This window comes from Xenopus tropicalis, chromosome 1 (genome assembly GCF_000004195.4).
Source record: "Xenopus tropicalis strain Nigerian chromosome 1, UCB_Xtro_10.0, whole genome shotgun sequence".
Taxonomy (NCBI): domain Eukaryota; kingdom Metazoa; phylum Chordata; class Amphibia; order Anura; family Pipidae; genus Xenopus; species Xenopus tropicalis.
Window position 1 is genome coordinate 76,768,837 of NC_030677.2, and position 24,885 is coordinate 76,793,721.

The 24,885-nt window shown below is 37.3% G+C and overlaps 1 protein-coding gene across 2 annotated transcripts in view; it reads right to left on the reverse strand.

Annotated features, from left to right (window-relative positions):
* The window catches only part of smarcad1 (SWI/SNF-related, matrix-associated actin-dependent regulator of chromatin, subfamily a, containing DEAD/H box 1), a 71,122-nt gene that overhangs the window by 31,812 nt on the left and 14,425 nt on the right, over positions 1–24,885 (reverse strand). For both annotated transcript variants that reach the window (NM_001015697.1, XM_018092929.2), the window contains 6 exon segments: positions 15–421; positions 6,811–6,895; positions 8,234–8,335; positions 12,637–12,737; positions 16,724–16,790; positions 18,094–18,256. In NM_001015697.1, the coding sequence (NP_001015697.1) occupies positions 15–421; positions 6,811–6,895; positions 8,234–8,335; positions 12,637–12,737; positions 16,724–16,790; positions 18,094–18,256 (925 nt within the window).

Genomic DNA, 24,885 nt, shown 5'->3' on the forward strand with positions numbered 1-24,885 from the left:
CAGTAAAAACTTACCAGTGACTCCCAAGAGCTGAAGGGCCGGAGCTCAGTGATCTTCTGAGCTTTTTTATGAGAACAATGAGGTATCAAATACAGTTCATCTAGTGAAGCATCCTGCAAGAAGCTAAGGATTTTTGTTTTGTACTCCTCCTCCAGTTTCTCATCACCACTGCTATAGTCTTCATCCAGGCAACTTCCAGCATCAGAGGCTGATTCTTCACTTTCTAGGTCCCTCGTGTCCCTTTTAGCATTTTCAGAATATTTTTTCCCTTTCCCCTTTTTCTTTACACCATTCTGAGCCATTGCTTTATTTGAATTTTGGTTTGCCTTTGCTTTGGCACTGCTTTTATTGTCATTTTTGTTAGATCTGGAGAACTCTTTTCCGTTAGAAACCTCCTTTTTGGCAGCATTTTGCAAAGCATCTGTGCATGTAAGAAACATATACAGATATATAATTTTACATATAGAACAGTACTTACAAGAACAATTTTTCTGTTACTGATGTGAAAATGAATGCTTATGATTAAACAGAAAGCTAAATGTTTTAAACACATTAACATATCAAAAGCAAGAAAGAAATATTTTCTGTAAGTCACTACAGAATAACCCATTATATATTAATATCTCAATAGGTGTATTACACATTTAGAAAAACATGTATACATTTGTATGTTAGTATGGCAGTGTTACATTTATGAGGCCCATGAAGGGAACAAACCAGTAATCATCAATTCACATGCTCAATTACATGATTTCCACAAATCAAACCCAGTAATATACCATTCCCTTACTTTTACATCAACATCCTGGGTGTGACTATACTGCATGCTTACCCTCTCTGTACCTTACTTAGTGCAGGATGTATACAAAGCTTAGCAGCAATGTTATCCATCGCTTGTTTTAGGCCTCAGCCATTGTGTATGTTTTGTGGATGCCCACACAGCAGCAAAAGTGCATATTTTGTAAATACCTATTTATGTTATGATCCACCCGTAGAACTGTATGAATATACACAGAAAATTAACCAATGGCAAGACGAGAATTTAGAGCCTTAGCAGTTTTTGGTTTAAGGATACACCAACCCTTTATTTGTAACATTTGATCAAGGCCCTGTAACTCATAACAAGAAAGTGGGCATATCAACGCATTGTAGTATGCATTACAGCCCCCAAAGCATTTAGGATGTTTAACCCATATCTCACTTACTGACCTATAAATTGAGCTTCCACAGCTGTTTAGGAGAGCAAAAAGACATTCTCCACAAAACTCTAATTGGGGCAGCCCCACAGTTTAAGAACCGCTCCTTTATGGTAAAATATATGACAGACAGAAGTAACAACTGCAGATATGAAGTATAAATTAACAACAAATTTAACAGAAAAGATGTCAAATATTCCCATCCTAGTATTATTAAAAATTGCTAGCTGATAAACAGTGTAGCCACATTTGATAGTCTTTTTCTGTATGTGAGTGATGGGCCAAGACTGTATTTTGAAAGCATACAGACCTCACAGTATTCTCTTTTTATCCGTTAAGCTATTTTTGTACCTCCCTGCCCCAACTTGGTAACATTGGGTCCTGTCAGGACCACCAGCTGCAAACTCCAGGTCATTCAATGTGAAAGTTCCTGAAGGGTTTCTAACTCAACACTAATTGGCAGCAGTTTAAGTGCCAGCACCATTTTAAAGGTGAGGATACTTGTTTTATAGTGCACAAATTAAATATATATAAACTTATGAATTGGAGTTACCATATTGCTTGTCATAACAGAGGTTAGTTTAAAACTTCTACATAGTCTACAATGACAGAAGCATCATTAGTGGTCAAGCATGGTATTACAACTGTCTTGAGAATAGCTTTCCTAACACTGAGACAAGCAATAAGGCAGCTTCAATCCAAAGGCATTAATACAAAGTCCTGATTTTTCTGCTGACACAAGTTTCAACTCATACCTTATGTTTTAATGAAACATAATAATGCAGGTGCAGAAACTGGAAACGCAGTCTACAGGGAAATATACTGAAAGTCTCTGCTTAAAAAAATAATTTGTGAGCTATTCATCTGTTAACAGATTTTTTCACAAATCTACTGACAGAGGGAAACATAATTAAGAACTCCTTTTCCCTATAAATGTACATTTCTCTACTGACAGCCATTTCTTGTTTTTAAGAGAAATATATATAATATATATATATATATATATATATATATATATATATATATATATATATATATATATTTTCCTAGAGGATGGCTGGGGTTATGATATGATGTGATAATGTGTTTTAGAAGCTCTGTTTGATTTCTGTATTAAACAAGCTAGAGCCTGCACCAACAGATGTCTGGAGACAAATGGGAAAAAAAAAGAATATTAACAGACCTTCAACGGAAAGTGAAATGTGGACAAAATATTTTATAGCAGTATTTGGTTTTACGGCTAAATTTGAGTGATCACTGCCTGTGGGACACAATATGTTTGTTAAAATAAATAGTGCACAATTAACCCTTTAAAGGAGATCTAAAGCTTAACTAAAGACATAGGGCATAAATATAGTACATTACATTGTGGGCTTCTGCATGAACCCAAGCCCTTTAGCAGTAAAGACCAGTGCTCTCACAGATGTGCCCAGTAGTAGTTCTTTTTTTCAGCTGATTCATGCTTCATTGTGCTGACAGTTACCTGGGCTTAGGAACCAACGTACATTATACTGAATATACATAGAGCAGTGCTGTCCAACTGGCGGCCCGCGGGCCGCATGCGGCCCGCGGCCCCCCTCTGTGTGGCCCCCCACCTGTCTGGCTGCTTTGATGGCTTACTCTTGTGTAAGCTTTAAATGGTATCAGTACTGAGATTAACTGGCCCCCTGCATTGCTCACACCTTTAGATTCAGGCTGTAATCCCCCTGTATTGTTTGAATATGTAATCCCCTGTGTTGTTCACACCTTTTAATATCTGCATTGTTCACCCCCTGCAGTGTTCACACCTCAGGCTCATCACCCACATTGTTCCCCTGTTCACACCTCAGACAAGACTGTAGGAGCAGTAGAAACCCACAAATAATCCCTGCACACTACAAAAAGAACATATACTGTGGTGGTACTGCAATTAAAAAGTTTTTTAATATATAGTTACTGTACAGACTGTAGGAGCAGTGCCAGCATTGTGTCACTGTATGCTGCCTGTGTGTGCCAGGGCAAGCAGAGTATGGCACACACAGGCAGCATAGGGCAGGCAGAGTATGGCACACACAGGCAGGGTAGGGCAGGCAGAGTATGGCACAAACCAGCCAAGAATGGCACACACAGTCAAAGTATGGCACATGCAGGCAGGGTAGGGAAGGCAGAGTATGGCACACACAGGCCAAGTATGGCACAAACCAGTCAAGAATGGCACACACAGTCAAAGTATGGCACATGCAGGCAGGGTAGGGAAGGCAGAGTATGGCACACACAGGCAGGGTAGGGAAGGCAGAGTATGGCACACACAGGCAGGGTAGGGAAGGCAGAGTATGGCACACACAGGCAGAGTAGGGAAGGCAGAGTATGGCACACACAGGCAGGGTAGGGCAGGCAGAGAATGGAAGGTTTTTGCTGTACTACAACTATTAATATGGGTATGGTTTCAAGTGGGTGCGGTTTAAAAAAGGGGAGTGGTCAAAACTGGCTTCCATTATCGGCCCTCCACCACGTAGGTCGGAAAAATTCCGGCCCTCGGTACCACAGAAGTTGGACAGCACTGACATAGAGCATAAAAGTAAAACAAGACTAATTAGTAAATAGTTTAGATTATTAGTACATGGTAGCTGTGAAAGCAGTGCAGCAACAATCAGAATTTAGTAATCAGCCCTGTAGCATCAGGCCAACCTCATTTTCTGCTGGTGTGATTAGCTCAGTATATCAAATATGGCATTTCTAGCCATTTTTATAGTTAGGGTTTAGTTTTCCTTTAAAGGCTATCCCATACCAGAACATGGGACTCAAAACAGGTAGAGGTGTAATCTGTGCAAATTTAGATTTTAACTTCACCCATTTACTCTCCCTTCCAACCTAATTCTAAAAAGAGAAGGACCCAAAGGATAGCAGAGTAAACCAAGCCATTTATGGTGTGATCCACTCGTTTGGCTAGTTCACCAAACAAGTGGATCTTCTTCCGATACGCCCACCTATGGTGGGCGATATTGGGCTAATTCGATCGTTTGGCAGGTATATGGACCAAAGACCACAACAAAAACCGATGCGGTCCCTGAACTGACGGGAAAATTAAACCTGTCCGATCAATTTTACGACAGATATCAGTCAGGTAGGCCCACTGGAGGTGCCCAGACATGGGCAGATAAGCTGCCAAATCAGTCTGAAGGACCCAAGTCGGCAGCTGAAATCTACCTGTATGTGGTCACCTTAAGTGGACAAGAGGGGTGGGTGTATCAGAGTCTAAGATACCACTCAAAAACATTCATGTACCTACAAACATACCTTGGTAGAAATGGTAAATGACTGACTTCAGGATGACATGCTTAGTTTTTTAACTGTTTTCAAATAATTATGGTTTTATATAAGTGCGACATTTGTTTTCAACATATGAAATTAAAATTGGAATACATTATATTTCTTTGAAAATTAGAATTATTATGTAATATACTTAAGTATTTTTTCATTTGCCTGTGTATTTTTGTGCCTTAAAATGTTTCCCTGCTTTAATGGGCTGTAAACCATTAAAACACACTAAAGGTTTTCCAGGATTCTAAAGGAATAAATAGTCTACAGAAAATTCCTGCTTGCAAAAAACATATTTATTTGCATGTTGAAGAGAAAATGTTTTACTAATAGCAAACTGCATTCATTTTTTTTTTTTTGAAGCAAAAACACAGAAAAGAGAGAAAATGTTTATTTCTGAACTGTGGTAAAAGTGTATAAATATAACTATATTTAGGATTTCTAACATTTAAGGTAAGGGTGCTATTAAGACACTAGAGTGGGCCCAATCCCCTAGATATCTGAATGACTCTATCCACCTTTGATTTGACTGACCAAGCACTGGTGGTGGTGGGGGTAGTTCACCAATTAACCATATGACAGATTTCTGTCATTTTGCCTTCAGCCCTGACAGACATGTATGGAGACTGGTTTACCTATACCTTACCTTGAAGTGTTCTGAATGCACTGCAGACAGAGAATTATCTGAATACATGCACTCCTTGTCAAAAAATGTCCCCATTCACACAGGGCCACTACAACTCCAAAGGGCCCCTAATTTTTAGCCAAAAATATTGACATGTACTGCCTGTCCAACACAAAGCCTGATTGATCAGGGTGTTTGTAAGGCACTTTGCATGGACCTTTGCCAGGATTTATTATCATAGGTCAATACTCAGGAGGTAAACATGTCTATGTCTATAGGTTCCCCCTCTACTGGGTATTAGAGTAGTGAGACACCAGACCCTCGAGCAGTGACATAGATTTCCAGTAACCTAGGGTGGGCAGTGAGGTTGTGTGGTTTAAATTTTCAACTTGCTGAAAAGTCACTTTTATTCTTAATTGTTGTGAATTTTGAGTGGATACATATAGGTTTTGGTAGAACTGGATACAAATATGGTTAATCTAAGGGTGGAATCCTAAGAGGCACCGGATGACACTTGGGTAAAAGCCTCTCAGTAATTTCTTTTTTATTATCTCAAGAAGATGTAAGTACTCCTGATGGCAAGGGTCAATTTTTCCAAGTTCAAAGATGAGGGGTATCTAGTAAACTAGGGTGCAAACCTTTCCTCAGGATATTTTCAGTTTCTATGACACTCACACCAAACAGGATTTATAAAAGCACCTTTCTTGTCCTGCCCTATGACCAGAAGTAAAAATACAGATAGTGTAATGGAACATTCCAGAACATTAACTTAAAATAGCTTTCCATTCCTTTCATCTCTCAAAAACCTGGAAACTTTCCTACTCAAAGACTGGTCCAATACATCACTTAAAACTGCTTACTCTCCTTTAACCCAGAGTATTATAAACAAGCTATAACATATTGAGTACAGCACAAAGACACACGTTAGTTAAATTTGTTTGCAACACTGTACTGTATAAAAAGGCTTTAGGACTATTTAAATTTTGTTTAAAGGGATTATGTCATGATTTTTATGGTGTAATTTTTCTTTCTAAATTACACTGTTTACATAGCAAATAATTCACTCTGTAATATTGGTGTATAGGCAGCCATCTCAGTGCATTGTGCCTTTGTCTGAGCTTTCAGAAGGAGCCAGCACTACACATTAGAACTGCTTTCAGATAACCTATTGTTTCTCCTACTCCCATGTAACTGGAGGAGTCCCAAACTGGACATGGATTTCTTATTACTGAGTGCTTTTGTACTGGGAGCTGCTATCTTGCTCCCTTCCCATTGTTCTGCTGATCGACTGCTGGGGGGGGGAAAGGGAGGGGGATTACTATCACTCCAACTTGCAGCACAACAGTAGAGTGACTGAAGTTTTTTTTAGAGCACCAGTCAAATGGCCGTGGCACCCTGGAAAGTGAAGCACATGGTTAGCCCCATGTGAAATTTCAAAATTAAATATAAAAAAAAATATCTGTTTGCGCTTTTAAAAAACATTTCAATGCAGGATTCTGCTGGAGAAGCTCTATTAACTTTTGTGTTTTGTGACAGTATTGCTTTAAAATATCACACATTCTTAGTGTAAGGGTGTGTTATCAATTAAACTGTTATAAAAAATACATTAAAAGGACATGTATAAGCATTTATGCAGCTAGCAAATATAATTATAAAAAGTTTGAAGAAAACAGTGCATAATATATATAATACCTGTTTCATCCTCTGCAAAAAGTTTTAAAGCTTCTAGGGCTTCATGGAAGGACCAGTCATGCTCTTGAAGAACTTCTCTAAGCTCCTGTTAAGTATAAAATAATAATCCTGCTTTGATCCAATCTGTTATGGTTTTCAAATATTACAAAATAATAATTCTGTGACAAGCACAAAACCAAAACATTTACTAAGAGTTTTTATTTAATTGCAAATCTGGTTACAGGGCTACGTGTATTCACTGCTTACAGAAAATATCCTGCCTAGGCAGGAACCAGTTTGAAAAGCATGACATGTCTGTTCTATACGGGTTATTTAGGTTTTGCTAAATAAAATCCAGCTCAGTGTAAAATAAATCAAAATGTGCACATACTTTGTTATGCTGATCATCAGTCGTTTGGTTTCCTCTGCAGATGACCAGATATGTTGCTATCTCTACACCAGGGGTCCCCAACCTTTCTTACTCGTGAGCCACAGTCAAATGTAAAAAGACTTGGGGAGCAACACAAGCATCATAAATGTTCATGGAGGAGCCAAATAAGGGCTAAGATTGGCTATTAGGTAGCCTCTATGCACACTATCAGCTTACAGGAGGCTTTATTTGGTAGTAAATCTTGTTTTTATTCAACCAAAACTTGCCACCAAGTCAGGAATTCAAAAACAATTACCTGGTTTGGGGGCACTAAGAGCAACATCCAAGGGGTTGGGGAGTAACATGATGCTCATGAGCCACTGGTTGGGGATCACTGCTCTACACTATCCTGCAACTCCCTGCATTATTGTCACATGCAATACAGCTCATGCAACGCACTAAACAGAACAGAATTTCTGAGCTGTTACATACACTGGAATCATTTAAGTGTGGATTTGGTAAAATATATATAAGGGGAAGGGTAGTGGAAGAAACATGAGCAAACCTCCATGTTTTTTGCAGTTTGCACCCTGCCCAATGAGTGAGTGCAGGTCTTTGTGCTACAAAATGGAATGAGGACCTGAATTGCCCCTTAGCTAATACAGCACCAATTGCTTTTAGAAGGGTTGGAATATGGGAGGTATGCAAGCACTCCCCCATCACCTCCCAGCAGATTTTTAATCTGGTGTTTACTGAATGATTGGCTGCTAATTAAAGGGGGTCTGCAAAATGCTAAGCACCCCAATTGAATTAAATCACTTTGACACATTCCTGAAGCAGCTCCATGCTTCCATCAGTTCTTCACTTATGTTTAGGGTTCAGTATATGGACAAATCTGAGATAAAAGAGGATTACTTTGTTTAAAAAAAATAGGATGTACAAAAATTATGATGATTTCAAACTTGATCTAAAAAAAAAAAAAGTTCCCTTTTATCTCTTCCACAATTAAACTATCCTACTAGTGATAGTACAAGACACACTTTACTGGAACAGAAACAATAGTATTTTTCTAACCTCTTTATCCAAATCAGGAAAGTGTCGTTGCAACTTCTTTACACTTGCTTCTTGCTTTTCCCAGTCATCTTCAGATAGAGAACTATCATTATCAGAAGATACCTATAAACCCAGTTAAATAATAATTTAATGTGCATGCAAAAAAGAGAGCTGTATACAAGTAACCTGTGGACAAAATATAACAACTATATGGGAGCAAGAGTGACAAATCAGTAAAGAAAACCATGTGATCCACTATCAAAATTCACAGAATACTGGCTAAACAGGTTTAAGGAAAATCATCTCTTGAATTTAAATTTAAAGGAACAGTAATCACAAAAAAAAAAATGTTTTATATGAATTTAAATATAAAGTTCTTTTACCCTCCACTGGTAAAAAGTTAAGTTTTCTTCAGTTGTCATTTAATTGCCTATAGAAACTTAAATTGAACTTAACTGAGCTTTTGAAACTGTGGGCATGGACCCCTAGAAGATAAACCAAGCAATTTATCGGAGACAGTCTCATAACAATGTGTATCTTTGGTGCATACGGATTTGCTGTTCTAGCTAATCCTGTTGCACAATGAGTGTTATGCATTAATAACTTTGATATGAGCTAAGGGTGTAACAAAATCCTGGGTTGTAAATGAGCTTTGAACCCAAAGTGTCTTTAAAGGAGAAGGAAAGGCATACCTTCAGTTCTCTCAATAGTGCCCTTAAGTCTCCCCATATTTCTCCTGTTTAGATAATCAGAAGCCTCACAGGAAAAAAAATGCTGAGCTCTGTAAAGAAAATTCCCACAATGCCACGTTCCTGCACCAAGACCAAGAACCCTGTACATGCCCAGTTTGTAAGACTATGAGGAAACTTCCTGCTGAATGGCTCAGATTACACATCCACGGGGGGGGGGGGGGGAGTTCTTAGCATTCTTGAGGAAGGGGGGAGCAGGAGTGGGGAGGGCAGACTCTGGCTCAGGAATTACAGAGACAAGGAAGGAGATGAGAAATCCTGTTTCTTTTGATAGAGTGCTTATGGCTATATGTGAGTGCTTATGGCTATATTTACCATGACCTTTCTGATAAAGCATACTTAGTTTATACCTTTGCTTCTTCTTTAAATCCCAATGCACAAAAAGGCTTCCCTACAATCTACATAAGACCTTTTAGCACTCTGCTAAGATCTAAAATGACATGGGGGGGAATGTTAGTTTCCCCCTAGCCCATAGTTTACCCCATTACTCACTGAACTAAATTGCTAAGTGTACTTAAAGCACTCTAAAGCAGTACCACACCATTCCAGGGATGTCTAGAAGAGACAAAGATGGCACGGTGTTGCTGCTTTAGAAAGATCCCAGAAACTGTTCTACAGCAACTGAAGCCTGGGAAAAACTAAGTGACTTAATTTGCTGGCAACTAGTGCTGGGCGGTATGACCAAAAATTTATATCACGGTATTTTTTTTATTATATCGGTATCAAGGTATTTGACGGTATTTTTTTTTCCCCATGCATGATTACTTGACCACCCCAAACACCCCCCCCCCCAACCCCAAACACCCCCCCATCCAACCCCCCATCCAACCCCAAACACCCCCCCATCCCCTTCACATAAATAAACCTTACGGGCCAGGCAGCCGCAGGCACCCCCGACAGCTCACAGAGCCTCCTGGCAATTTTTCTTACTATTTCCGGGTTGCGCGCGTGACGTCAGCGTGCGCGTGACGTCAGCGCGCACGTAACGTCAGCGCGCACAACCCGGAAATAGTAAGAAAAATTGCCAGGAGGCGCCCACACCGGTATGCCGGTAAGTTAAAATTTTTTATCATCTTTTTTAAAAAAAACCGGTGTTCGGTATATACCGGTATACCGCCCAGCACTACTGGCAACCCCATTAAATTAGGGTTTTCCCAGACTTTAAAACTATAAAGATGAATATGGCTAGATGTGCAATATTTTATGTAATTTACTTTCTGCCCCAACCTAAAGGTTCAGTATCTATAAAAGCTCTCCATTATGAATTTTGTTAGCAGTGTCAGTAACACTAATATGGTCCGTGTGCTCTGGGCAGCTGTTGAGAAGTTAAATGAGGTTCACCCGTCATATAAGCGGATACTAGAGTCCAAATTATAATATGGCAAATGCACTGGTTTCATAGCTGCCATGTAATGAGAATCTGAATTAATTGCTAAGGAGGAGAGCTACTTAGAGCTTCTTCTTAGGCACACATATTTATAGCTAAAGGACTGTGGTTAATTTGGGCTGGTACAAAAATAAATAGAAAACATAAGAAACAACGGAAAATATAAGACCTTTCTAAATTTTCATCCTCCATCCTCTGCGTTCAAATGATAAAACATAGAAGACCATAGTGATTCTCTTTATAGGAGTTTACAAAAACAAAACCTTTAAAGACTTCAAATGTAATACATAAAGAACTTGTTCCCTGTCCAGAGAGCTACATCAATTCTGAATTCTAAAATAAATCTCTCCAGAGAACAAGATGCAAAGTATGCATCTTGTAGGTATTTTAAACATCTTTATTTTATTAAAAACAACATTTATAGAGGACAGCCAGCCATTTTTGGCAACATTAGGACAAAATGTAAAAGCTGGGAAAACATTATGTAAATTCAACACAAATGCATTATAAATTGGTGGGACCCCAAAGAAACAATGTAAAATTGGAAAAAACATTTTTGGCATAATGTCCATCTTGAGGGCAGCCTCCTGCCTCTAACTATTAATGTGGCTTGCTGTCAACCAGCTAAAATCTAAATAAAAAAAGGTTACTTCGAGAACCATCAAAAAAGATCAATCATGCACATATAGTGCCTTAAAGGACAATGAAAGGTTAATATAAATTAAAAGTAAGTCTAAAGGCATTCTTTTTAAGTACTTACTGCATATCTAAATTCCCAGATCCCTGCTTGCTTCTCTGAGATATGGTGCTGGCAGCCTACAGCAGTGTGAAGACTACAGTGACATCACTGAAATCTCTCTGTTCTTCCTGTAGGCTGCCAGTGGCAGCCTTCCTATTCTCTGAGCATGTGTGTAACTTGATCCTGTCTCCTGTTCTGAGCTACACATACCCACCAGCCAATCAGAAGCGGATCTGGCAGAGGGGAGGGGAGGGGAGGGGGGGGAGGGAGGGAATGAAACACATGTGCAGTATGAAGCAAGGAGGGAAAGGAAGGGAGAATACCTTTTTAGAGATGGCTGCCTGTTCTAGAAAATGTGAAGTAAGTGTGACTGAGTAAATATTTGATTAGGTGAGCCAAAAGTGTGGCGTTTTTACTAAACAATAGGAGGACTATAGGGCAGTATGCTTTTTAAATTTTGACTTGCATTCTCCTTTAAGAAAGGGAACGTCCCCACAAGGATGCCTGCACCAGGAGAAAACCCATCAGTGAACAGTAACATTTAGGCAGGGATGTGGCTTTTTAGAATATAAAAAAAAATATTTTTCTTTGTGATTATATTTTTTGTGAAATATTTTTTCTGTTTTTACACTCTGTAAAAGGTGTCCAGTCTGTATGCCTCTGGAACAATCAATGGTCTGTGCAGAATACAATGCAGAAGACCAAGACCGAGTACATACACATATACATACATACATACATACATACATACACACACACATATACATACATACATACACACACACACACACACACACACACACACACATACATATATTATATATATAATTTGTTGGTTAGGGATATTTTTTTTTTTTTTAAATGGCCCTAAGTTGTAAGTGGTTGTCCTGCTAATTTGATTTCATTTGGAACCACTGGCTGAAGATTTAGTTGCTAATATTGTTTACTTATATCTTGCATTATATTATTAGTTGATAATAAGTTCCATAAACAATTATTTCTGAAATACTTTATTTTTTATACTGAATTTATTTTCCAAATGTTCAGCAGGCCAGTAACAGTAAAGATCTGTTCCTAAATAGTTGTGCAAAGCAACATGCTCTGCGAAGCCTTTGACAACACCCCATATACTTTGAACAAGCAAAAACGATGTGGCGGTCCTAGACTGATACACAAGTTCAAAAGAGAGGGTTCAGTATGACTAGACTTATATTTTGTTGATCTTTAGTTGTGCCTTAAGGGGCACCTATCATCCAAAAATTGCTTTCCCAACAGGAGGGATGCAGTAACGCTGGACAAACTCCCCCCCCCCTCAAAAAGAAAAAAATGAACTACTGGGAGTAAACCACTCTTACTAGGAGGAAGCTTCAAGTGCAGGTGTCCATGTTTAGTGTCATGCATACGCACTATTCTTAGTGTCCCAACATGGCCACCTGCACAGGAAATACTCACTAAAATTTTCATTTAAGTAATAGTACTGAAGCATTGCCTACAGGATGCCATATTTCTTGAAACAACACACTTCTACATCACATCAAGTTCAACTTACTCGATCAATTTTTTTCTTCTTTTTGGTTTGTCCATTGATGCCTTCATGAACTGGAGAGCTGTCTTTAGGGACTTCATCTAATTTCCTTTTTCGAGATGAACCTAGGAGGTGAAAAGAGGGTGCAGCAAAAATTAAAGAAAGAGAAAAGTTAATTTCATTAGTGCATATTTTAAAACTTGAAATCAACAAATCTTTATGTTTAAAAAAAAACAAAACAAAAAAAACAAAGATATGTGTACATCTGTAATCCCTAAAATCCATGACATGGTTACTGTAAGTGTAAAAGGACCCTGCCCCCTGCATCATTAGATAAATGCATGGGAGCTGGCATTACCATTTCCAGCCTCCAGGAGGCAGTGTTGCTGCATGTGTAGATTTTGTGTTCCCTTTGCAGAACATACAATATTCAGTATAAGATTCCCTAAGATCAAGTTTTTTGCAAACAGACCAGTGAGAATCAAAGCAAGGCTTTTTGCAGAGCCAAGTCAAGGAAATAGTTCATACTAAATAAAACCAGATAAAGCTACATGTCTTACAGGTACATTTAGACATGACACGATAATGATGCACTCAACAAATGAAAACAAAATATGATGCTGACATGTATATTTTGATCATTTTTTTTTTTTTTGCTTTGATCTGTGTGAGCACAAGAGGACCCACCTGAGGCAGTATACTAGCTTAGCTGCGAAAACACCTAATATAAGATCAATGCTGAGCTTAACAAGTAGCTTACACTGTCAAATCATAATGTGATTCTATGCTCCAGGCTACATATCCCTGATGCCTTCTGAGTTTGTGTTGCTAAGAATCCCCTGACAAAGTTTATTTGTACGATTTGACAGTGCAAACTATTTGTTAAGCTCAGCCTTGATCTTAAATTAAATGTACTATGCACTTTTGCAAATTTAGCACCTTTTTCCCCATTTAGCATTCTGCTAGAATATTTACAGTGATCAGTTTTAAAACAGGTGTTAAATGAAGCTTCCGCTTCTGAAAGGGGGGGTTGAATGCCTGCAGTGAAATCACTTATTAAATTAAAACCTGCCTCTTCCTGTCTTATTTTCAGTCATAAATATTGACAACAGCTGCTAACAGTTGCTGAATTTTTATTTTTTGGCACCAAACATAAAAAAAATTCCTCTAAAACTAAGGAAGCATGAAGAAAGAATTAGAAATATTTAGCGCAATAGTTTACACATGCTAGAAGCACTTCTCCAACATATGGTTAGTCCCCTAAACAAGAGGTTACGGTACATAAAATATTGTTAAAATGGTCAATTATAGTTCTGATAATATAGGGCATAAAATAATTCTTCTCTCTTAAGCCCCTTACACTCATCAGATCTCTCTATTACTTTGGATACTGCTGAAGGTGAGATACAGAGCATACCTTGAAACATTCAGTTTCAGTTTAGTGTCAACAAAACATGAGAAAATAACAATAACCAAGTGCCAAAAAGTTGCCCATTTATAACATATGAAAAGTTAAGAGAAACTTCCCCTGAAAGTCATATTAGAGGCTACAAAAGTATAGGGACAAAATATGCAACTTTATTAAAATATATTAACCATAGTCTAAAAAATAATGTAACCTAAAGTTAATAATCTTCTTTGCTACCCTGGTCCTCTGATAAAATTAATACCACCTCCAACTTGACTCTGACCCTGTAGCTGATGTTAAACACCTAGCAGACTTGATAGAAGACTGCTTATTCATTATATAAGCTCAGTTTTAAGCCAGCAATTCTAAAATGCCCCCTCAATTGTTTCAATACCCAACAACTTCCACTCTCAGTGCCTAAAGTATGTAGTGTACCCATGTAAGCCTCCACGATGGTCATTTTATTTTGCCCAAACTGAGTAAATTTACTGTGATGTGTGTTGCTACACTTTGCCAACAAATGAAATATGATTAACTGGATTGAACCAAAGGCTCCATAGTCACATTCTTGGTCAAATTAATTAACAAGGTTTACTCAATTCAACCAAATGATTTGCGAAAAGAACGAACAAATTATGGATTTGTAAAGTAATCTATATAACCTGGTTTTACAGAATATTAGATATCCATATATTCTCATCTCGGGGGCCAATATACTTTAAAACATATAAACTATGGGTTTCCTTGATCACTACCACTCACTCTCTGTTTACGTTCTCCTACTTTGCTATGCCTCTTTAGCTTTCTCCCTCTTTCAACAAAATCATCTTCAGTTTATATATTTCTATAAATAAAAAAACCTGTTGCCTGTTAATGGATAACTTCTTTAAGTACAAGTAAGAGTTTGTAGAATGGTATTGAATCGAAAGAACGCATCCTACAAGTCAGAAGTAGTGGTATGGGTTAAAAAATAATGGGACTGATTGAAAAATCTGGTGTGCACACAATATGGAAGATTTGCCATTGGTCATTGCACGCCTGTCAGAAAGAACTGACTGTCGCAAGTAGATGCAGGAACAAAAAACACCATCTAACTATCAGATCCAAATTGTATTGCAGCTGTGGGGATCAGTTTTTGTCGGATTCTACAAAATCTTTTCCTGTTGCGTAGTGTCGCATGCCAACATTTTGTGGGACAGATAAGACCTGAACCACAAAGCCTAATCAAAATCTTCTGTGTAGTTTAAAGTAAAGTTCAGACTTAATTTTATAAATAGAAACAAATGTGTAACTACATCCTGGGAGTCATGCAAACGCCCAATAAACTGGAAAAACAATTTTAGCTGGTGCCCCAGATACGTGATTAGTGCAGAAGCCAAGATATCACATACTGGTAGAGGCTAGATAGCAGCAATGGCTTAAAACTGGAAGTGGATTTTTTTTAAATACTCTTACCTGAAAACATAAAGAGAGTTGGCTATGAAGCTACTGGATGTGTAACCAGCCAAGACAGCCTAAATTTGCTTATAACTTTAACTCTATGCCAAGATAGAAGGTCCCCCCTTAAGAAGGGAACGAAAATTACAAAGACAATACAAAACATGAAATACAGTGGAAAGAGAGGTAAATTACGATGACAATTAAAAAGGAACTAAGATGTGTGAGGGTAAATGCCATATTTACCTGACAGATGTTGATGCAAGAGTAGCATTAATTTACAGCTTTACTTCTGGTATATTAATACACAAATCCTAAATTCAGACAATATGGCTATAAAATGTGTAGTGAAACAAAATGCCTATATGAACACATAACAAGTGACATAGGACAGTCAGCCAAGTTTGTAAAAAGATCTATGTGCATACGGCAATGATACGGGATCCCCAAAACATTAACATACATTTGTCAATAATAAAATGATGTTCTATTTTCTGAAAAAAGAGTTTTTGGAATTTTAGAGACAAATAGGCAAATACTTTAAATTAAATAAAAAAACAAAGTGCAAGTTACTACTTGAGAACACTAAATTCAGATAATTAGAGGTGAGAAGGAAAAAAAATAACTTAAAGACACTACAAAACAACATTTATAATAGCAATAGTGCAAACAATTATTGGAAACCCATCATTTTTCCCTGAGTTGCAACCTCAGACTTTCAGTAGATGGGGTGAAAAAAATCTGTGTACTATTTTGTCTCAATTAGGCAGCTATCACAGACTGAACTTTATAGAAAGGTGTACTGTACCATTAGTTTTTCAATTCTATGGGAATTGCTCTAGTTTACTCATAAAAGGCTTTTAAAAAAAACTACACAACTAACACAGAACATTCTCGGCTACTAAATGGAATGTTGCCATCAGCTTGCTTACAACAATTACTGGTACTGCCTGTGCCTGGCAGTAACATTTAAACAAAATAAAGGTAATATACAACAGCAGCTTTCCCAGAAGGCAATCTAGACAAATTCAATAAAAGCTATGTTTAAAATAGAGAACCCATTTTGGAAGCAGTATTTTATTTTCAATCTCCTTGCCACCAAAATCATGTTAATCCTGCATTTGTATGCATAACTTGTGTAAAATAATAACACTTCATACTTAATTTTGTATCTGGACTAGCAAAGAAAACAGAGGTATATTGAGCACCTTGTACATTATAAATAGTTTCTATGATAAAATCACAATTGTGATATATTTGTAATACCTTCTTTATTAAATAAAACTACTCCAGCAGCTACTGCTCCATCAAGAGTGCTTGTTGATTCAATTAACTGAAAGACAAAAGAAAAATTGTTGTTTTATATAAAGGATATCATCTTAAGCTGTTAAAATATAGTCTTAGTAGGTCTAAACCTCTAATGTACAGCTACTGCATTGTCAAACAGTTTAGAATAGTGCAGAAAGGGGTTTAGCCTTGAATGCAAAATGTTTTATTGGCTGTTTGGGGTTCCAATTGAAAATAGCAATTTAACAGTAATGCTTTCAAATGGCACACCTCTACAATTTTCAATTCCCACTGAGAAATATTTAAAAAAAATGCTGTTTATTTCTTTTATAGGCATGGAAAGTGCTTCAATTATTAGAAGCATTCCCAAATAAAGACAATGTAAATAAGGATATTTTTGTATTTTTAGGCCCAAATAAGACTAGCAACTGCTTGGGTGATGGTAATTAAGGTGTGTCAAATTACTTTTTAATGTATTATTTTATTATTTAACATTGATAGTATAGATTTCTCACCCACCTCTGCAAAAGAGGTGACCAGCAGTGGCTGAAGGAAAGTGGTTGAAGTCTTTTGCAAGAAGTTAAGACAAAACTGTGAGACCCAAGCAGCTATTGGGGTTTATATCTCCTGTCATCAGTGATACTTTGATGTAAATGGGCCCAAGGCAATAACCCTACTGCCCTACTGTATAGGTATGACATGCAGCAGTAAAACAGGATCACACAGGAACTGTCACGCTAAGAAATAACTCCATGGATTGTCCATATTCAGTGGAGAAAAACCATAACTTCTGACCAGCGGTCACACAGTATTGAAAGCCGGAAACATTGCCACAGTGGCAGTTATAACTGGGTATGACCTGCAAGGATTCATAGTGTGACCCAAAAAGAAATGTTGGGAGCTATGCAGCTATTTGTACACATTGCAACAGAAATACAGGCAGTATGGACCTTTTATCCAGAATGCTGGGGATCTGGGGTTTTCAGGATAAGGGTTCTTGCTGTTATTTGGATCTCCATACCTTAAGTCTACTAAACATAAAATAAATAAACCCAGTAGGATTGTTTTGCTTCCAATTAGGATCAATTATATTTAGTTAGGATCAAGTACAAGGTACTGTTTTATTATTAGAGAAAAAGGAAATAATTTTACTCAAATAGTCCTAGTGGCAGATGGTCCTTCCATAATTCAGAGCCTTCTGGATAACAGATTTCCTAATAATGAGATCCATACCTGTATTTTATTTTTTGTGACAGTTCCTCTATAAAATCATACATTTTGTTAAATGTAAAGCATTAGATCTACTAGGATATAATCAAGGAGGTATTGAATTATTATTAAGCTATTACTTTCAAAAGCTCATCATTGTTCTGTTTAGGGAAAATTTCCTTAAGCCTTTGGAGGTTCTTGTATTTTGATCCATCTTTCACTTGAGCAGTAGAGGCCGATGGCCTTTTAACAGCAAGATAGTCATCCTCAGAATCATCCGTTACAGAATCAGATGTGCCATTTCTATTAATAAAAAAAAAAAAAAATTTTGTTAGGAAATACAAACCGTGCCAGATGATGCAAAAAAAAATACATTTTTAGAGTAAGATTAAGTCAAGTCACAACAAGGTTAGACATGTATGGGGGAAAAATCATACGCAGAATATTATTCTTAAATGCACATAAATCAAACAAATTATTAAAAAGCATTTCAAAAGAAAAGTTCCTCTCCTCACATGTATTTAAAACAGAAGGAACCCAGTTTTGCTCCTAAAATTTCCTTATTAAATAACCTCTTTTATTGGCCTCTTCACCTCCTGTATTGGTCAGTATTTGTATGTAGGGTATATCACTAGAATATCTGCATTGTATTTCTCTTCTGTGCAGCTTTCCATTTGATAAAGTAATTTGGTACTTCCAGCTTTCATTTTAACTCTGGAAAAATTTAACTTTCCTTTCACTGATTTGGTACCTATGACTTAGGCCTAGAGGATACCCCTTCACTGTACCGCAGTCCGATGTTTCCATTTTTATATGAATGCCTCCCATTAGATGTCCTCTTCCCCCATTTTACACAACGAAGATCCACAACATTAACCTACTTCTAATGCCCATAATAATTTTTTGGATGTTGGGGGATTATATTCAAAATACCTGAACTCAAATCATTTTTACAGAAACAGTTATCGATCATATGAAAAAGACTATGAAGGTTTTCATTAATCCAGATCATGGTATATCTAGTACAGGTATGGGACCTGTTATCCAGAATGCATGGGACACAATATGATTGTTTTGCCCCAATAAGAATTAATTATATCTAAACAATGAGAATGAAAACTAGAAAAAAAATCATAACCGAGTACACAACTGTATTTTTACGTTTGGTTTAATATATTTGCAATAACCGGACGAATTTGTATGTTTGTACTTACCACGCAATAAAGATGGAACGAAAAAAAAAAAAGGCATCTTTCCATAATTTGGATCTCCATAACTTAAGACTATTAAAAAACATTTAAATATTGAATAAACACAATAGGCTTGTTTTGCCTCCACTAAGGCTTAATTATATCTTAGTTGGGATCAAGATACTGTTTTATAATTACAGAGAAAAAGGATATCATTTTTAAAAATCAGAATTACTTTCTTATAATGGAGTCTATGGGAGATGGTCTTCCCGTAATTTGGAACTTTTTGGATAATGGGTAAATCTGCAGCAACTGGACTTGCTGAGTAATCATTGAAGACGTTTCATTACTCATCAGAGCAGCTTCTTCAGTTCAACTGTTGCTCTTGATAAGTTTTCAAGAGGAAGTATGATGTATGATTGTAACTTATATTTCACAGGGTACATATTTTGTGTATTACAATTGCACATGGGACCAGTGAGATAGACAAATTTTGCAAAAACAATTTAGATGAAAAGACCGAAGTCCTAATTTGCATAAAATACATAGGGCTCTGCAACTCAGCCATTTCAAGGCCTAAACAAAATAAAATCAACATGCTCATGGTAGATTTTATTGATACTCTCACCAACTTTCGCACTTGCAACTTTTCTGCAGTCCGGCTCAGTATAGTAACATACAGTATGAACCCGAAACAATGACGGTGACGTTTTTTTTTTGCTTGTAGTCTCTGAGCAGATAGATGCCTGGCACCTACACGTATATTAGGAGCTAAAGGCAGACAAAGAACACATGACGCTACCCCAGGATAAGACGGAAAAAAATTGCATAAGAAAAACTATTCACAAACCACAGTGACCTCTGATGCAATTAACAAAAAGGGAAAGACTGATAGATTGCATACAAGTTAACATATGCATTTACTAAGTTGTAAGAATCCAAGAATCCCAGAGATTCTGAATCAGTTATAAAGAGGGGAGTTTTATTAGGACTTCTTGAGCACAGACTTTGCGTACAAAAAGAAAAGACAAGACACAGTTTATGGTTCAAATAAATGAATCGCGTCCCCATTTGATTCAGCTGAGTGATTTTCTGTGTGGAGAGACAAACAAAATGTCATGTGAAACTCTCCCAGCAGGAGTACCAACTTTTCTTCTTCAAAAGCTATCTTACAGCTGTCTGACTGTAACAGCTGTGTAGTGACAGGGCTTCCTAGGGACACCAAGGGGTGAACGTTAAGTGTCAAACAAGCAGTAACCAAAGAGGCACAGCTATCCTTTATAAGGCTTATTATTGATTTTGTACAATTTGCATATCCACATTAGATTCAAGAGAGACACTGTTAAGGTCTGTCTCAATGTATATTTTCTCCTACTATATAAAATATTTTTAGGAACGTTTTTTCTTCTTCTTAATCACATTTGGAATTTGTTGAAATTCCTATGTTTTTTAATTACTGCATTTTACCCTAGGATGAGCGAATATTAAAGGACTTTTATAAACAAGGTCCCAGATATATAGCTTTGCTTTTTAGTGAACATGCTTCTTAAGGTTTGTTAAAGGGTCATCAAAACAAAACTATTAAATAATATCATGGCACAGTAGTGTAGTTTTGGAATATTTACCTCACATCTAAAAAAAAAAGGTTTTAGGTTTTGCAGCTGGAACTATTTTATCATTCTGTCTGGATATAAAGGGAAGCCCTATGTTTCTTTATATGAGAATCCCTATATCTGAAATCTTAATTTAATAAGCTCTAAGTAAATGTTTTCTGGTTTCCTATGCATGTAAGTGAGAGAGGAACTCTGGCTAAACACAACAAACCAATCCACTTTTAAAAAAATAGACAGGTCAGGGACCTGTTATCCAGAAAGCTAGGGACCAGGGATATTTCTAATAGGAGACTTTCTGTAATTTGGATAACCATGTCTTAAGCCTACTAAAAAATTATTTAAATATTAAATAAACCCAATAGGATTGTTTGCTTCCAATAAAGATTAATTATATCTGGTCAAGTACAAGCTACTATTTTATAACTACAGTAAAGAAGGAAATCATTTTTAAACATCTGAATTATTTGACTATAATGGAGTCTATGGGAGATGGCCTTCCCGTAATTCATAGCTTTCTGGATAACAGGTCCCAAACCTGTATCAAATCTTAACCTCTAAATGTTAGAGAAAATAATAGAGCACTGTGAAACTTGTGGAAGATTAACTAAAATTATAAAAAATATTTTAGCAGGGTAATACTAAGTGCATTAAACACATACGCATCACTAACAATTTCTCCAATTTCACACAACTATCCACTGAGGGCTGTGTAAATTTTTTTGCAACCCACAATCTGTAAAACATGGTTGGTATAGGTGAACACAATGCCAGGGTCGAACAGGGCCGCAGTGCACCCGAGCCGCTGGTCTCCCTTCCTGACACGCTGAAGGCAAGTTCAATTTACGCATGCTCTGGGGAGGGGTTCAGTCAGGGGGTGGGGGGGTTCCTGTGGAGGGTGTGTGAAGGCCGTGGCGGGGGCCCACTGGGGGGTGCTGGGGCCCCTGAGGCAGTAGCCATTCCCACAATAAAGTTGATTTATTCACTGCTATGGCCACACCAGGGATGATGCAGTTGGGCAGTTTGAATATATTGCAATATATGGACAAACAAATCCTGTTTTGGAGGGCATTTTTGGTAGCTTAATGCATAAAACTTCTTGATGTCCTTAACATATTAATAATGACTGCAGAGACCTCTTGTCTTTGTATGAATTTTGTGGTCACATCCTCAATGCACTGCCACCTAAAGGTTTCAAATTTAGTGGTGAGAACAGCTTTCCCTTTTTTGCTACATAGTTTATACAGGAGAAGTGGTCAGCTCAATGTTGCAGCTCCCATCATTCCCAACTACAGTCAGGTGATCCCAATGAAGGCCAAAAAAAGGGCAACAATTTTAACATTGAAAGCATGCAAATTGCAGGGAAAAGCTATGGTCCAAATTACCATAGCAACTAGGCAGTGGTTCTATTGAGAGATGGGAATATAAATAGGAGTGGGTCTAAATAGAAAGATAAGTAATAAAAAGTAACAATGGCAATGTCTTTTGTAGGTTTAAAGAGCAGTAATTGTTTGCCCCCTCCCCCTTCCCTTTTGAAAGCTGGAAAGTGTCAGAAGAGGAAAGCAACTCAGAAACAATACAAATAAAAAATGAAGACCAAATAAAAAGATGCAAAGAACTGGCAATTTTAAACATACTCAAAGGGGGGAATTCACAAAAGTGGTGATATTGAGACAAAATAAAAATGGAGATAGATTTGTCGGATTTTCCACCTAATTCACAAACCTCTATCTCCACTTTTGTGAATTTGTCTTTTAACCAGACAGTTTTCAGATTTAGTAATTTTACCGACATTTTTTTTATGAATTTGCCTTTAGCTCTTAGTAAATCTGTCGGTGCCATCAAACCCAGTCCCACAGCTACAGGAGCCTTGGGTTAAGGATTTTACCTGCAGGATTTTGCATTTCAAATGCCATTTGTCATTTCACTTTGGGGGCATTTCCTGAGGGGTAACTTTAGTTTGCCCAGGGAAGCTATACATTTTTTTCAGGACAATCTGGGCTTTCTAATGTTTTCTATATTTCTGTGTAATTCCACTTCTCTAACAAGATTAAGGGTCTAAATACCTTCTTCTCTAGCCCCTACTCATTACTGGTCAACAGCAATCCGGCCCCCACACCAACATGCCCGGTGATAGGGGCCCAACAGGACTAGGGCCCACTACGTTTTTTATCCAGTGCCCTGTTGGGCCAGTCCAACCCTGTACCCCAATATCCCAGTTTGGGTGCCAGTGTGTATGTGCTGTTTGCTAATCACCAAGATGGCTGCTGGGAAGCAGCTCTGTAGTTCTGGACATGCTATGGGGGCACAGATAAGTTGGGGCAAGTGTCAGTGAAGGGATTAAAGAGGGGGCACTGCTGCTAAAACTAAAAATTTGCCTGGGAGGCTTTACTTTTCCTTTTAATAAAAATGTATACAATATATTTACACAAAATGTTATTATTGCCTCATTCATTAAAGGAACAATAACACCAAAAAATGAAAGTGTATAAAAGTAACTAAAATATAATGTGCTGCTGCCCTGCACTGGTAAAAAATGTGTGTTTACTTCAGAAAGGCTACTATAATTTATATAAATAAGCTTCTATGTAGCCATGGGGGCAGCCATTCAAAGGAGAAAAGGCACAGGCACATAGCAGATAACAGATAAAACACTATTGTATTCTACAGAGCTTAACCGTTATCTGCTATGTAACCTGTGCCTTTTCTCCTTTTTTCCAGCTTGAATGGCTGCCCCCGTGGCTACACAGCAGCTTATTATATAAATTATAGTAGTGTTACTGTAGCAAACACACCAGTTTTACCAGTGCAGGGCAACAGTGCATTATATTTTTATTACTTTAAAGCTCTTTCATTTTTTGGTGTTACTGTTCCTTTAAGCTAAAACTAGCATAACAGTGCAAATGTGAGGTAAAAACTTTTTATATATAAGATATAAATTAAACTTTTTTTTAATCAGTGTTTTACTTGTTTATAAAATGTTGATTAGGCTTTTTGCACCTATTGTTCTAGGGGTAGAAAGAAACTTGTCCCCTAACAATAGGCTGCTAATCCCCATTAATATGTTAATGATCCCCCAAAGGGGCCCCTACCAGAGGTGAAATGGAGACTGGTGAAACAAAGCAAAACAGAAGAGCTTAGAATTGGTCTGACAGAGTTACATTGAACTTTACTCCATTTTGAAAATGGCAGGGAAAAATGCTGTTAATAGGCCGTATAAATGTAATCTAAACAACAAAACTGTCTGTAAACTATCTTTCTTTTACCAAGAACTGAAAAGTGGCGGTTAAGTTGGAATTTGGGCAGATTTCTGTTTTGAGTTTCTCCACCACTTTTACTCCAAAAAAGGTCTATCTGCACTTTTGTAAATTTCCCCCATAGTATGTTATAGAATGGTCTATTTTTAGCAACTTTTCAATTGGTCTTTATTTTTTATTTGTAAGAAATTTAAAATTATTTACCTTCTTCTACTAACTGTTTCCAGCTTTCAAATGGGGGTCACTGAGCCAGCCAGAACAACTATTGCTCTGTGAGGCCAATATGTTATGGCTAATTTTTATTAGTTATCTTTCTATTTAAGCACTCCTTTATTCATATTTCCTTCTATCTTTCAAACCACTGCATGGTTGCTAGGTTAAATTGGGCCCTAGCAACCAGATAGCTCCTGAAATACCAAACTGGAGACCAGCCAAACAAAAAGTTACATAATTAAAAAACTGCAAATGATACAAAATAAAGACCTATTGCAAATGGTCTCAAAATATCACTTTCTACATCATACTAAAAAAGTTATTAGAAATGTGAACAACCCCTTTAAGTTTTATTCTAGTGAAGGACTAACGTTTTGGCTGGATTCCAAGACCTTTTCAGTGCAGAAAACATAGAACACAAAACCCATAAACCATGTATTCTGGGAAAATGTCACCCAAATGGCATTTACAACCTAAGACACCTTCACCCAGATCGCACAACAAACCACCACCAAGTGGAATAAAAAAAAACACTGCATGTATAAAACCAATATATAAATTGAAAGTTGAGCAGCAACCAAGCAAATGCCTTGCAGAAAAATTATATATAACAGCAAACAAAACTGGGCATTTACAGGTCTCTCTCATAGTAATAAAAATGT